A 14,003-nucleotide genomic window follows, 5' to 3' on the forward strand; every position below is an offset into this window, starting at 1 on the left:
ATGTTATACCACCTGCAAAGTATCAGATTGGCAGCAGCTTTGTTACCTGGATAGAAAGAGCACACAAACGAACACTATCAGTCATGGATTGACCTTCCCAGAACTTGGATGTTAATAATAATTGAAGCAGTGGGATCATCTTGACAGAGAACAAGAAGCCAAGGCAGCCAACATCCAAAGAATGTCTTTCAAGTAGTCTGGAGAAATATTCCTGAAGACTCCTTAAAGAAATGACAAGAAAGCTTGACTAAGAGAGTTCAGGCTGTGTTGAATAAAAAAGGGTTTTATATCAAATAATGTTTTTGTGTGTTTCGATACCTTGTTGCACCTATGTCCTATTTTCCTAGTAAACTACAAAGAAATAAGGGGTGGCGTGTGACTTTTACACAGTACTGCAAGTAATAGCATGAGCTTAGGCACCGCTGTAAAAAGTGTCTGGCTCTACTACTGAAAGCAAGTATCAAACTCTGAGGAGAACACATACCTAGGTATGAGGCGGTACTGAATGTAATATGCCTTTTTTTCAGTTTTTTTGCGTGATTTATGCTATCCATTTTATGAAAAACAAGGAAATAAAGAGATGCCTGTGCAGTAATACGCTCTTAAAATAAGAGTAATTGCTTTTTGCCTGGGAAAGCTGTTAAGCAGTAACCCCTGAGAAACTTGAATTTATCACTCTGGTTTAAAAAAAAGAAAGAAAAGGCTGTGCATGCGCCTGCAGGAAACAGGTGGGGTTGGTGAGATTCAAGAAAGAAAAATGATGTTTGCATGGAGCCAAAACATTATGTGAAAATAGCATTTTAAATGACATTTCAATAAGGCAGACAAGAACAGTTCATACATTCATCATCTCCTAATTTGGAGTTAAATGTTTGCACAGATTTGAACGTTACGCTTTAAGAAGGGGCTCATAGACTTTTGCATGATGTCTTTTTAATAACAATCATTTTATCAAACAACATGACTGCCAAAAAAACCAAACAAAAAAACAACAACATGATGTAAATGTCACCTAAAAGCTAGATGACTGCGATTGGGCAAATGTCAAACAGTACAGGGATTCAGAAATGAGTTGGAGAAAATGAGGTCTAACTGTACATCAGGCCACTGTCATGTTATAACTTTTCCTCCACTCCCTCTTCATTTCTGTTCCATTAGGACTTCACACTGTAAGAGAGCACCAAAACAAACAGAGACAGAGCAAAAGGGAATGAAAGACTGCAATGTTTTGGGAAGCCCAGACTGCACATGTAAATTCCTTGTCAGCGGGCTGGAGTGAAGGGTGACAGGTGAGTTGACAGGAGACAAAAGAAATAGAAGAAAACAGCTGCACTAAAAAAATGGCCTTTAGTCAGACAAATAAGGGGATTCCACATAACAGGTTAAACTCCTATATGGACAATAATGTTGCATATTCTTTCTAAATCACAAAGGAAATGTAACAGTACCCACAGTTTAATATAAAACTGTTACACGTCAATCTTCTTCCCAGTTAGTGAAACAATCACTATACGACAAGTTGCATAACAGACTAAATCTGCTATTAATGTAAAAGAAGTCTCATAAAAACCTGTTGCATAACACGTGTTCTTTTCCAGTATATTCTTTGATGTCCCAAAAATAATGTGAACCTGTTAAAGATGAAAACTTCCAGTGAATGGCAGTGTGCTCGTGGCTAGTTTCCATCACAGTTCTTCCCTTCCATACAGGTCCCCTCTTCTTCTTCTTCTTCTTCCATTCGTTTTAATAGATTCACCGAGAAAAAAAAATAAAAACGAGACCATTGCTGCTGGCTGGCCAAAAAAAGAAAAGCTTGGCTCAACCTTCTTTGTTCATTGACTTTCCATTGCAAATCCAGCAGGCATTCTCTCTCAGCTCTCCTTTTCCCTGACCACAGCTATGGCTTTGGATACAGCAGCAAGTCTGTCCTTTCTCCTTTTGTGTTTGAAGATAATGCCCACTGTTTGAAGTGAAGGGAATTTAAGGCAAGTTTAAGGGAAAATTGGGCCTGAAAGAAGAGACCTGTCTATATTTGTGACGACTAACAATGTAAAATCAAGGCTAGATTCAAGAAAGAGTTACACAAAAATACTACAACGTAGCCCTCTTTGAGTAATTATCAATGAAGCAGCTATAGTTAGTTTTTTTGTTGTTTTTATTTTAATTTCTTTCATTTTGTCACAAATAGGTGCCCTTGTCAATCTAGCCTCTAAAGTATGTTGTCCATCCTCACAAATATAGGGGGAAATATTTTAAGCTCAAGTCTTATTTGGGACTATTTTTTTAGTTAGATTCAAATTAAACTACTTTACTTGTCAACCAGAACCAATTGAGGGAAACAATAAAAATTAGTATCAAAATATCAAGTTTGTTTGTTTTGGGGTTTTTTGTTTTTTGAGAAAATCTGCATCGTTAAAAATGTGCCACCTCCTGAGTGGTCTTCAAATCTAAGCCATGAGGCCACAGTTTAAGTATTTGTCACAGCTAAAAGTCCAAAAGTCATGCATGGGTTTGGTCTGTACCGAGTAAAATCCTGCCACACTGCCTCACATTCATGTCCTCTCAGCTACACTTGCAAGACTTGACAATCATGTTGGAGAGTTGCTCCACTTTAGGTGTCCGTCCAGAGTAGTAGAGTATAGTGAGGGGTTCCAGGTCTTGGGGGACACAGCAGGGGGAGGCGGATGCCTCTGGATTCAGAGTGTTGTAGAGGCTCAGCAGCTATTGAATAGGACATAGAAATTAAATAATTATAAAATTCACATTTGTTTTGTGTACCGTGTATCTCTGCTGTCTCTTCCTATGTGATATTACATGGCAGAGACATGGCACACAAAGACTTCTGCGCAGAAATCCATGAGAGAAAGTAGTAACAGCAAAGAGCCTCTGCCCCTCTACCAGAGAGCCAAACATCTGGTTTTTCACAGCCAAACTGGAGAAATATACACTCACTAGCCACTTCATTAGGTACACCTGTTCAACTGCTCATTGACGCCAATATCTAATCAGCCTAACACATGGCGGCAACTCAGTGCATTTAGTCGTGTAAACATGGTGACGATGACCTCCTGTTCAAGTTCAAACCGAGCATCAGAATGGGGGAAAAAGGGTGATTTAAGTAACAGTGAACGTGGCATGTTTGTTGGTGCCAGACAGGCTAGTCTGAGTATTTCAGAATGTGCTGGCCGGCAGGGATTTTCCCACCAAACCATTTCTAGGACAATTTTAAAACAATAGTCCGAAAAAGGGAAAAAGAGAAAATAACCAACTCTGGGCAAATATCAGTATGAAAGATGAACATAGCTACAGTGACATCACCCAGTGGTTTGTGAAGTCCTGTTCTGAAGCCTCGTGACGAGGGCTTCCCATGTCGCCACCTTGGTTGCAAAAACTGGACATGACGAGGCTGGGCAGGTCTGACTGCGAAACCAAACGCTTACCGCCTAACAACTTGTGACTGACAACTCGTCAACTCGTAAGCCAATGTCTTTGTGGTTTCATAGCATGCATATGGTGCATGAAACATGGTACGATGTACACTGGCAAAAAACAATAACAATATGAAAAAAGAGTGACTGCAGAGTGACCTACAAGCTTAGCAGAAAAGTGACTATGGAAGTCACGACAGAAAGCTGTTTTCCCACAGACATCTATAGGGCCAGAAGTCTTTTTGCAACCACAACTATTGCCATCTGGTGACGTTCAGATAGAATGCACGTTTAAGACACTTCTGCATTGATGGAGTTTTCCGACCCACAAGGTACGTCCATGTTTTATACATGAACAACGCAAAAAAGCAAAAACACTGTGTTTATATCAGACATCAGTGGAGAATGGCCAGACTGCTTTGAGCTGATAGGAAGGCAGCAGCAATTCAAATAAACCACTTGTTACAACCAAGGTATCTCTCAACATGACAATAAGGTCACTGTACTCTAATGGCTTCCACAGTCACCGGGTCTTAATCCAATAAACCAACTTTGGGATGTGGTGGAATGGGAGATCCACATCATGGATGTGCAGGCGATAAATCTGCAGCAACTGCGTGATGCTGTCATGTCAATATCCACCAAAATGTCAGAGGAAGGTTTCCAGCTCCTTGTTGAATCAGAACTGCGTGCAACCTGATAATAGCAAGGTATAGCTAATGAAGTAGCCCGTGAGTGTATAAAGCATACCTTGTTTACTACTGATGCAAGTGCACAGATGAGGTTCATGATACACACACACACACACACACACACACACAAAAAAAAAAAAACCCACCATAAAAAATCATGAAAGGAACCAATTTCTGGCTAACATAGCTGTAGCTCTTTTCCTTTCCCCTAAAGTCAACTTTCTTTTGACTGGATGCCCCAGCAGGTGGGGATTCATTCAGTTTACATATCAAATAAAGAATATAGCTCTTTCCCCATGTTTAAATACAGGGCTCAGTCTTGTTAACACAAAACAGCTGCCTGGAGATTCAGTGGCAAAGTGGCTAGAGTTTCTGCTAGAAGAGTTACAGCCCAAGGCATTTTTATTTTAATCAATGCAATACCTATACTCTGACTGTGAAAGATAGCTTTCAGATATATTTATCAGATATATTGATTTGTGATCAAATGGACAAGTTTTTTATATTTTGTTTTTTACACTGTAATTTAAAATACCATGTATAGTTGTAGTGAATATACATATAAAACATTGACATTTATGATGCTTTTTTTTCTGCAATCTACGATGTACTTAAAGGTATTTTTGTTTCTGCTGCTGTAAATTCTACTGTGCAAAACTCCCTCAGCATAATCCCACTTACCGAGCTGTGCGTTGTGTCTGAGCTCCTCAGGTAAGGGCATGGCCCAGAGCAGTAGTTGGCATCGTAACCACTGGGCTCGTGGATCCACTTCCAGTCCAAATCACGGCGGAAATCAATGTGCAGCCGGCGAACACAGCAGCTCTCCTCCGTGTTTCTGTGATGAGGAGGAACAACAAAAACATAGTCAGTCTCAAGAAATGTTTTCAGTGGAACATTTAGGTTCTCTTAATATTTAATTGTTGTATCAAATATTTAAGCTCCTGCACATGAAAGTACCATTAAAACTTGACAGCACTAAGAATAGATTTTTCAAGGACTAGCTAAAACTGGCGTGAATCCCCTTACGAGAAACAGTAGTTTGTGTCCAGCGCTCTCTTGCGTCGGCGTGTTGACTGAGTGTCCAGGCGGTGGGGCGGGATCATCATGAGGATGAGATGAGGGAGATTCTGTTCCATTTTCCTCTTCAAGTGATCCAGATCCAAGCGACTGTGCTCCTCCTCTTCATCAATACCTTGATTATAAACATGATCCAAGTGCACAACTATTAACAACTGTGGAAAAAATCCATCCTTTTTTATCTGAGAAAGACCTTAAATATTATTCACCATAATATAAGAGCACTTGTACTGTATTGCAATTCATCAAATTGAAGCATCTATGCTTAAAAATTATTTCTATGTAAATAACCTTTGATTATTTATCACAATAAAGATGTGATTTGGTTATTACGAAGATTACATTTTCTTTCTTTCTTCCTGTTAGAAGGGAGTTTTTCCTTCCCACTGTCGCCAAAGCGTTTGCTAATCAGGGGTTATATAATTTAGGGGGTTTTCTGTGTTTCCTTTGTGCTATTGTTGGGTCTTTGCCTTGAGGCAACTATTGGTGATTTGGCGCTGTATAAATAAAGGTGTATTGAATTCAATGAAATGTTGCCATGTAAATGTATTGCAGGGATGGTAAGAACTCACACAGAGCATAAAACATGACTTGCACAAACCCCTAGTAGCTATGTCCATCCTATATACTGTTTTTTTGTTTGTTTGTTTGTTTGTTTGTTTGTTTGTTTGTTTGTGTGTGTGTGTGTGTGTGTGTGGGGGGGGGGGGGGTATATATAAAAACTGATGTGACAAAATCTCACTGTAGCTCACCTTTAAACTTGACCTCCAGGACCTCACTTTCCTTGTCAATGATGTCGCCATTTGGGCTGAAGGTGTGGCATGGACAGTGGACACTAATTTCCAAACCCATATTAGATCCTGCAATTAAAAAAAGGCAAGCTTTCATTAACCTTAATGGTAATCCTTTATTATTCCTAATGATAACAATTCTGAGTTATTATGAAATGAGGAAATATGGAGATCTCAGGCTCACCTCTCTTCATCAGCCACTCCCGCACTGTTTCGGTCACATCAAAGGAAATCCATTCTGCGGTACCTTTGGTCAGCACATTCTTGGCTCCAATGAAGCGCTGCTTTCTAATGTGTTCATTTCGCCTCACGATCTGTGAAGCAAAAATAAATAGTTGGTCTGAAGCCTTTTTTCTCAACTGTTTTAGTTGTTCTTGTTCTGATTGTTCAATAATAGTGAATCATGTGGAGGAAAGAGTGCATTCAATATATTAATAAACTATGAATACAGAAAAAGTACACTACACTGAGGCTATGTCGACATGTACATGGGTATTATTTAAAATGGGAGTTTTTCGTTTTTGCCTTGAAATATCACTTTTCACGTGAAAATGCAAAAAACAATGTCCAGGGCTGTCAAAAGCATACCGGGTGGCACTACAGCATAACTCTAACAATACGGAAATGTTGACCAATCAGAAGCTGACAAACAATGAAGTTGCACACACAAAACTGACACTCACACATCTGACTTTCCTCATTCATTTCCCTGCCTAGATTTAAATCTTCACCCTGGAAGGGGTTTTTCAAAAGCTCCAATTTCAGTGACCGTAAAATGACAGTAAAATGCCATTTATGTGTTGGAAAAGGCTAAAAGCTATAGAAAAGCTACATTTATCAAAATACGTGTGTGCACGTAGACGGACTGCAGGCAAGGGGTGTTTTTAAGCTAAATGCAAATTCCCACCTTTGCATAATAAGTCATATCATGTCATAACTGTTCAAATGATGAAGAAGGTTTGAAGTGGCAAAAGACAAAAATGACAAAATATGCATTTCTTACATCAGCCAGACTCAATATGCTAAAATTTAATGGTGCTATATCTTAAACAAAAGATGTATTTTTAATCAACAAAAGGCCAACTCTGCTATTATAACAGCTGTCAGTTACTTTTAGTTAAATTCCCCATTAATGCTGCTTTTCGCAGTGTTCCAGGAGACTGTATCATTGCATTTGATAAAATCAGACTAAACCTTGTCTTTCCATTTTTGTTGGCTTGTATTTATTTCTTTATAACTAAAGACATGTGGGAATGTGCACAAGATCTATAAATTTACATTTGACTATTTCTGTTATTATTTACTTAACTTTTGGCAAGGTTGCTACAGGTCCCTGGTTTTTCTGTGGAATTTGGCTATTTGGCTAGAACATGCTATAAATACCTCCTCTGTCACCAGAGCAGGATGCAAAAGAGCTTTTTTCTAACCGCTATTAAGTCACTGAACAAGTTATGACCTGTTTATTTATTTATTATTAATTTTATTGACAGACATTCTTTTTTTGTATTTTGCACACATCTAAATTATTCTTTTTTTTTTTCTTGTGACCTTCTAATCTAGAGCTTTTTTTCCATAGGTTTTTCACACACTTTTTACTTGTTAATCTGTGGTGTGACAATGAAGTTTAATCTGAATCCATGTTGGAGGTGTTTTTCGGTCAGTGGGTTGGGCAGATCTATTTTTATGAAAATAAAAAGGCAGATTTTAAACAAAATCATTTATTTACACCAAAATCTTACAAAACCAACCACAGAACACAGCATACATGTAAATACCAACATGCCAACCATGTGTATCTAAGCACCTGCACACACACCAGATTGCTATGATGCTTTTAACTGCCAAGATTAATACCAACTCTGGGTACTATGTTAATAGTATATTTTTCTGTCATTTAATTGTGTATCGGTTACTTTGGTGTAGCATTGGGGAGGTCCTTATCAGCAGGAAAAGTTGTAAAAGTTAAGAAGCTACAGTTAAAACTTTTTCACAGTTTCCAAAAACAAAGAGTGGACCGAATTGGAGTCTTTTCTGGGCCAACTCTGGTCCCCAGGCCATATGTTTGACACCCCTATCTTAGATCCTTATAACAGAATATTGCATTAAGGACATTAACTACAATATTCAGTACTAGAGATCTACACATAACTATAATTAAGATCATTATAGACATTTGTAGATGTCTACTACTTGTTCTTCGATAACACTGTCTGTGGCTAACTGTCCCGGTTCTGCAAAGATCTTGCAGGCCTGCTGAACCTTTCAGTTGTTCATCTATTTGTTACCTAGAGCCTAACTGCAATCGAGTTATAATTGTCTATTTTTTGTTAGTTGGAGCCTGAAATAACAATAGAACTGACTAGCTATTTCAAGACCGGTTTCTCAACAGTTCAGAATTGTAGTGGTATTTTTCTTTTGTTTGTTTTTCCTTGTATACAAAGATTACATCCAGAAAAAGTATTTGCGGTCTGCCTTTTATCTAGGTAGAAGGACAAGGAAACGGTACCTTTACGCACCTGGTAGAGCTCAATCCGCTGTTCATTCCTCTTGGCAGTCGAGTTTGGAACTCTCAGCGCTCGAAACTCTGCTCTGAACAGGTTGGTGGCGTTCCTCTCCATGGCGGAGATGTTAAAACGGAAAACCTTAGAAGTCATGCCTTTTGGGCAGTAAGACAGATCGTCTGGAACAAATAGAATAAAACAAATGTTTTGTGAGGGAGCATGCTTAGAAGCATTTTATGTCCGTAGATAGATAAGACAGATGGACCTTGTATAGATAAAGATACACAGTTCAAATCCGATCTTGGCCATAGTGGTTCTGTGGTGTCTGGCACTACGTTTATCACAGTGAACGACTAGTGTTGCTGCACACCTTAATCAGAACTTGTCAGTGTTTCTCTAACACATTTTGTCTATATTTGGTGGAAATGAAAATGTCGTCACTGAAATAGCATTATTTAGATAAGTATGACCTCACCTATCTGGTATCAAAAACCTTCCTATCCTCAGTCCCACTGACAACTTTTTGGACCTGAACCCTTTCTGACCATGATGACTTCTCCACAGCCCAACCTCAGTCCTTGAGACATGCCAGACTCTGTATAAGTACCATGCTTTAAAAGGAAATCTTTCCGATGCTTGTTGTCCACACTCTCAACACAGTAATTTGAATGACCTTAAGGCTGCTCTGTGAACCAACTCGAGGCCGTGGCAGGTGTAAATGAAGCAGAAGGCTGCCACAAGACTGACAGGTCAACCTATTACCTCTGAACCCCATCAAAAAGCTAATGTATGTAAATGAGATAAAGCGCGTGATGTCACTGGCCCAGACTCAAATTTTCATTTCACAAAGTCAGCCTCCAAGCACTCTTATGCCTCATGCAGGGAGCACCATTGGCGCTGTGGCTTGTAATCACTGACAGTCTACTGTCTTAAAGGAGTGGTTTGATATTTTGTAAAACTTACATTCCCACTTCCTCGCTGTAGGTTACGTGAGAAACGTGACATCACTGCTATGAATTCCACCCCAAAAAAAAGGATGCCGCGAGCTAACAGCTAGTCACACGTCATTTCATTCTCAAAAAATAATAGGATCTAATGTTGGCAGCTAGATGCAGTATTCTTGGCGTGTGGTAATACATGATGTCATTCACAAGCATGTGCCTATTGTGGAATGATAATAAAATCTGTGGCCACCTTTAATGAATGACAGTACATTCTAAAGTGTAATCAAGGGTAAATAACACAGACCTCTAGAGCGTAATTGGATACAAACAAGTCATGTGACGTTGAAAAGAAAAAACAACTGACACGGTAGAGGTTTGGGAGTATAGTTAATGAATGCATTAACAGGGCCGGATACTGCACCACTGCTCAGTCTTGCTGCTATGCTTTCCAAGTACCCATTTGCATTTGAATTGAAAACAGTCCCTGTGGTCCAGAAAACATTTTTTCCCCGTAGACCGCCATTATCAAAAGAGACATCTGTAAAACTGTTAAATACGATGGATCAAATTCATGGAGTCTTAGCCACAAAAGTGAGTTTTTATTTCTTGTCTATGGACTGCAGATTGTGGGACAAACCAGTCAGTGGGCAGCTAATGGTGTAACCACAACAACAAAGCTTCACTAAGAGCTACAAAGTGTTCGAGTCACTTTAAGAGGGGTCACAGTGTTTCTACCCAACATTACACAAAACAGTCTCTCAGTAAAACCTTCCCAAGTCTTATCTGCACCTGAATCTAATCTAACTTTAACTGTAGCTTTATCATTACACAAAAGAGATTAGGGGTGCTTTGTAAAAGGTATCCTGGTGATAGGCGTGGCAGATCAAAAAGTGCTTCGTCTGTATGTGTCGAGGGCAATGAAAGCTGATGTAATTTGTTTTTATTTTGAAAGATTTGTTGGAGAGTTTGACACATCATCATACCTTAAAGAAGATGGGGATTTGTCTCCATCTGTTACATAGATTTTGAGTAAATACATAAAAAACCCTGCATTTTTCTGCAGGAGAAGACATGTTTTAAATTTGCTTGAGTTGTTGATGAACTGGGTTAAAACAGAGGGGACCTTACCCATTTGCTCCCATTGAGGTAAAACTTATGTTTTGAGTTTTGTATGTCTTGTATGAAGAAGTAAACTGGATAAACATGGAGAATACATTGCTTTAAATGTTGTTTTAATCTAAAAGATGTTTGCGTTGCTTTTTTTTTTCCTTTCCTGCAAAATTCAAAAGTGGACCTCAACCAATCTGAAAGTTCATCATCTTTCCTTCTCCATCATATGAAAATCACATTACCCACTCTCAGTTTAGGGGCTGAATGAATACAAGTGGATATACTGGGCATTGACAGAATGCATATTTCCAAGTATGAGATCACACTGGACATATTAAAAAAAACACTGGCATACACATACAACTCTTGTATTTAAGATTTTGTCATCAATCGGCGTGTGTTATTCTGTTTAAACACCAGTGAACAGGACACCGTATATAAATCTTTGTCGTCACATTGTCGTACCTCGAGACCATCCGTGGCTCTCAAATCCAGCTACGAGTCCACCATCTCAAGGCGCCTATTTCCTGGTGTTTTTGTCAAAAAACATTTTGTGAGATTTGAAACAGAACATTGCTGAGGGAAAGTAGGTCTTTTGAGAAACACCTGTTGATTTCAAAGGGACTGTGATGCAATGGTCTTGGCTTTGCTCTAGACCATGAGGCCCGCTTCGCCTCTCGCACACGCACAGCAGTTATCCTATTCTGCTTTTTCGGTAATCCAGACTCAGTCGGACCACATGCCACTTGAATTTCCTTCAAGTGCTGACACATGTCCCTCCAGCACAGGTTTTCCAATTACAGTTCGTAGCTTTTTATTCTATAGAGGAGAAAGTCAAATATGGGTTTAACACATGTAGAGGAAATAATGTGAGCCTAAGCAGTCTTTATGTGTTATTTTAACAAATATTTCACATATAAATTTAAACTCATTTTAAGCCAAGTAATGACTTGTTACCTATACCTGCTGGCAATATGAGATGCTGGCATAGTCTTTAGACTTAATTGGGTTTAGGGCTCAGCCTCACACACGGTTTAGTAAAGTTAAACCTGAGCTGTCCTGTATGTGATCTCATTCTCGTGGGCCACCCGCGAGCATAATTAACTAGCCAAGACGGCCAGTGGGGTCACTGCCATCTCAATAGGCAAGTGGGTGGCACCAGCATGAGGGCTACAGAAGAGCCAACTCCTCCCATGCAGAGAAACTCTAAACCAGAAAAGAGTCCTTCTATCCCAGCTAATGGGGAGGTCCTGCTGTCTAGCTTTTCCTGCTCATTTCTGATAACTTTTCCAACTCCTTCTTCTATAGGCATCCCCATCTGCCTGTGCAGATGTCCCTCTCATTTGAACCTGACTGGAAAGGAAATGGGAACATCTGGGATGGGAGACATGAACCATAGAGAGGGGAAAAAAACAAAGCGAATAAGAGCGGAGTCAGGAGTGGGAGGAGAGTGGCCTTCCTGGAACACAGGTTCAGACATAAAACAGGTTGGCGAGCACAAAAGAAATAAAGCACATCATTCACAAGGGCACTGCTTTCTGTTCGCCTTTTAGTTTTACAAAAATTCAGAGAAGAGTTTTATACAATTAAACATTAATCTGCCAAAGGGGAATTTGTTTTTTCTATGTTTGCGATGATTATGTGACACTAACCAGTTACCAGCACAAACACTAAAAAAGAGGATTTAGTTTGTAAAAGAGAGGACGGCTTGAATGGAGTTAAACGTGGAATATAAATATATATATATTATAATAAAAAATAATATCATAAAATTGAGAGAGTCTTTTGCCAGCTAGAAATTTTATCAATCTAAAACTGTCAATGAAACGGAATTACATAATTGTTGTTTTGAGTCTTGTGCCGCTGGGTTTAGGCGTACACTCTTCGTTTGATGCGTAATTACGCACTATGGACACGTTGGTGGCTGGCACAAGTTGGAGAAAGACAGCTTGGCTGTCTGAAAAAGTGCGATACTTACTGTTCTCCGGCGGTCCGTTGTCCATGTTGAATTTGTATATCTCTTTGGCATAGTACTCTGTCTCTGTGTTGTCTTGACCGCAACTCTGCTGCCGATCCCTCCCCAACTCCTCCAGTAGCTCCTTGGTGCTGTTATACAACGCTTGGATTTGATAGGGGATTTTACTCGGTCCAAGGGATTGTGGAGGACTAGTCAGCCGAAGTTTGCTCAAAATTTGACCCCGTATCGCCTCGACCCTCTTCCTTTTCACATGGTCAATATCCACAGTGGCACAAGTTGACAGGGATGAGCTCAAAGTTGCGCAGTTGAGGAGGATGACAAACAGTAAAGCCTTGCCCAAATGCATCTTTCTCTCTGCATTTGTTCGCTCGATGGTTGAAATGTGTGGAGGACTACCAGGGTCCGTGTCAACTATCCGTCAAAATCACAGTCCTGTGACCTATGGTTCTTCTTGTGCTTCTCTAAACTTCCCTTGGAAACTAATGCTTAAAAACTCCTCGCTTGATTCGTTTTCTTGTCCCCTTCGCCTGCGGAAATCCAATTTTGTGTTCGCCCATTAGACACAACTCAATTCAAAGTCCCGAAAAAGACGCTCTCCCACATATATGAAACTGATCCGTAGAAACAAGCAATCTGGTCTTTTGCATACTTGTACTCACTCCAGCAGATTTATCCGGTGGCCTGGCACACTTCTCCTCTAAGTCTGTATCACTTAAATGTGGAGCCGCCTTATTGTCTCAGAGGAGGCAGACCGCAGGTTGTCCCGTTAACGAGGTATATGCGACTCTGAGCGGTCGGTATGGCCTCACATGAGCTTTATAGCGGTCGTTTCTGACGTTTTGATGGAGGAGGGTCCCCGGGAGCGCCCAAAACGTAAGCGGGCAGTGAATGCAACGCTCCAGTCATCAACTCTGACATAATAAGCAAGTTTCACGGGCAGGCCCATCAAACAGCAGGGACAATTTAAGCTCCAGCCCACATTTGTTTGTTTACGAAGGTATTTGAAGTGGTGTTCAGGTCTGGTCTTGTGGTCCCCGTTTGTGTGAGTGTGAGTTCGCGTGTGTCTTTATAGTCGTACGTCGCTGTAAATTATAACCGTGTTGAAATCTCAGTTGGTGCGTCTTCTGATTGTCTGCTGTCGTATGCCCCCTAGTGGCAAGTTGTACCACTTGCAGTTGCCAATTTTGTTTCCCCAACAAATTGCTCAAAGAGCCTTACACTTGAAAAGGATGTAATACTGTGTGGTGTTTATTGTCCAGATACAAACGTTTGGTGTTGTCTTTCCCTCTAAACAGCCCCGGAGGAAAGTTGTGGTAGCAGCTTTAACAATGGCAATAAATAGAGGTCACAAAGTTTACACATAAAAAAATCCATAAAGATAACAAGTGATAATTCACTGTTGGGTATTTTTGTATGTGTTTGTTTTGCTCTGTTGTCTGATGTTGGAGTCTTCCCACAAAGACCAGCACAAAACAGGGCAGC

At 40.0% G+C, this 14,003-nt stretch overlaps 1 protein-coding gene across 1 annotated transcript; it reads right to left on the bottom strand.

The window, feature by feature from the left end:
* Positions 1 to 900: 900 nt before the first annotated feature.
* On the bottom strand, positions 901 to 13,534 carry LOC308396467 (transforming growth factor beta-3 proprotein-like). The gene is made up of 7 exons (XM_080881790.1): positions 12,522 to 13,534; positions 8,505 to 8,668; positions 6,173 to 6,302; positions 5,950 to 6,057; positions 5,147 to 5,312; positions 4,802 to 4,955; positions 901 to 2,721 (listed from the first exon to the last, which is right to left on the bottom strand). Exons 1-7 carry the CDS (start codon positions 12,865 to 12,867, stop codon positions 2,563 to 2,565), a joined length of 1,227 nt encoding a protein of 408 aa, XP_080737916.1. The 5' UTR covers positions 12,868 to 13,534; the 3' UTR covers positions 901 to 2,562.
* Between the last annotated feature and the right edge of the window lie 469 nt (positions 13,535 to 14,003).

This window comes from Rhamphochromis sp. 'chilingali' (genome assembly GCF_963969265.1).
Source record: "Rhamphochromis sp. 'chilingali' genome assembly, chromosome: 5".
Taxonomy (NCBI): Eukaryota; Metazoa; Chordata; class Actinopteri; order Cichliformes; family Cichlidae; genus Rhamphochromis; species Rhamphochromis sp. 'chilingali'.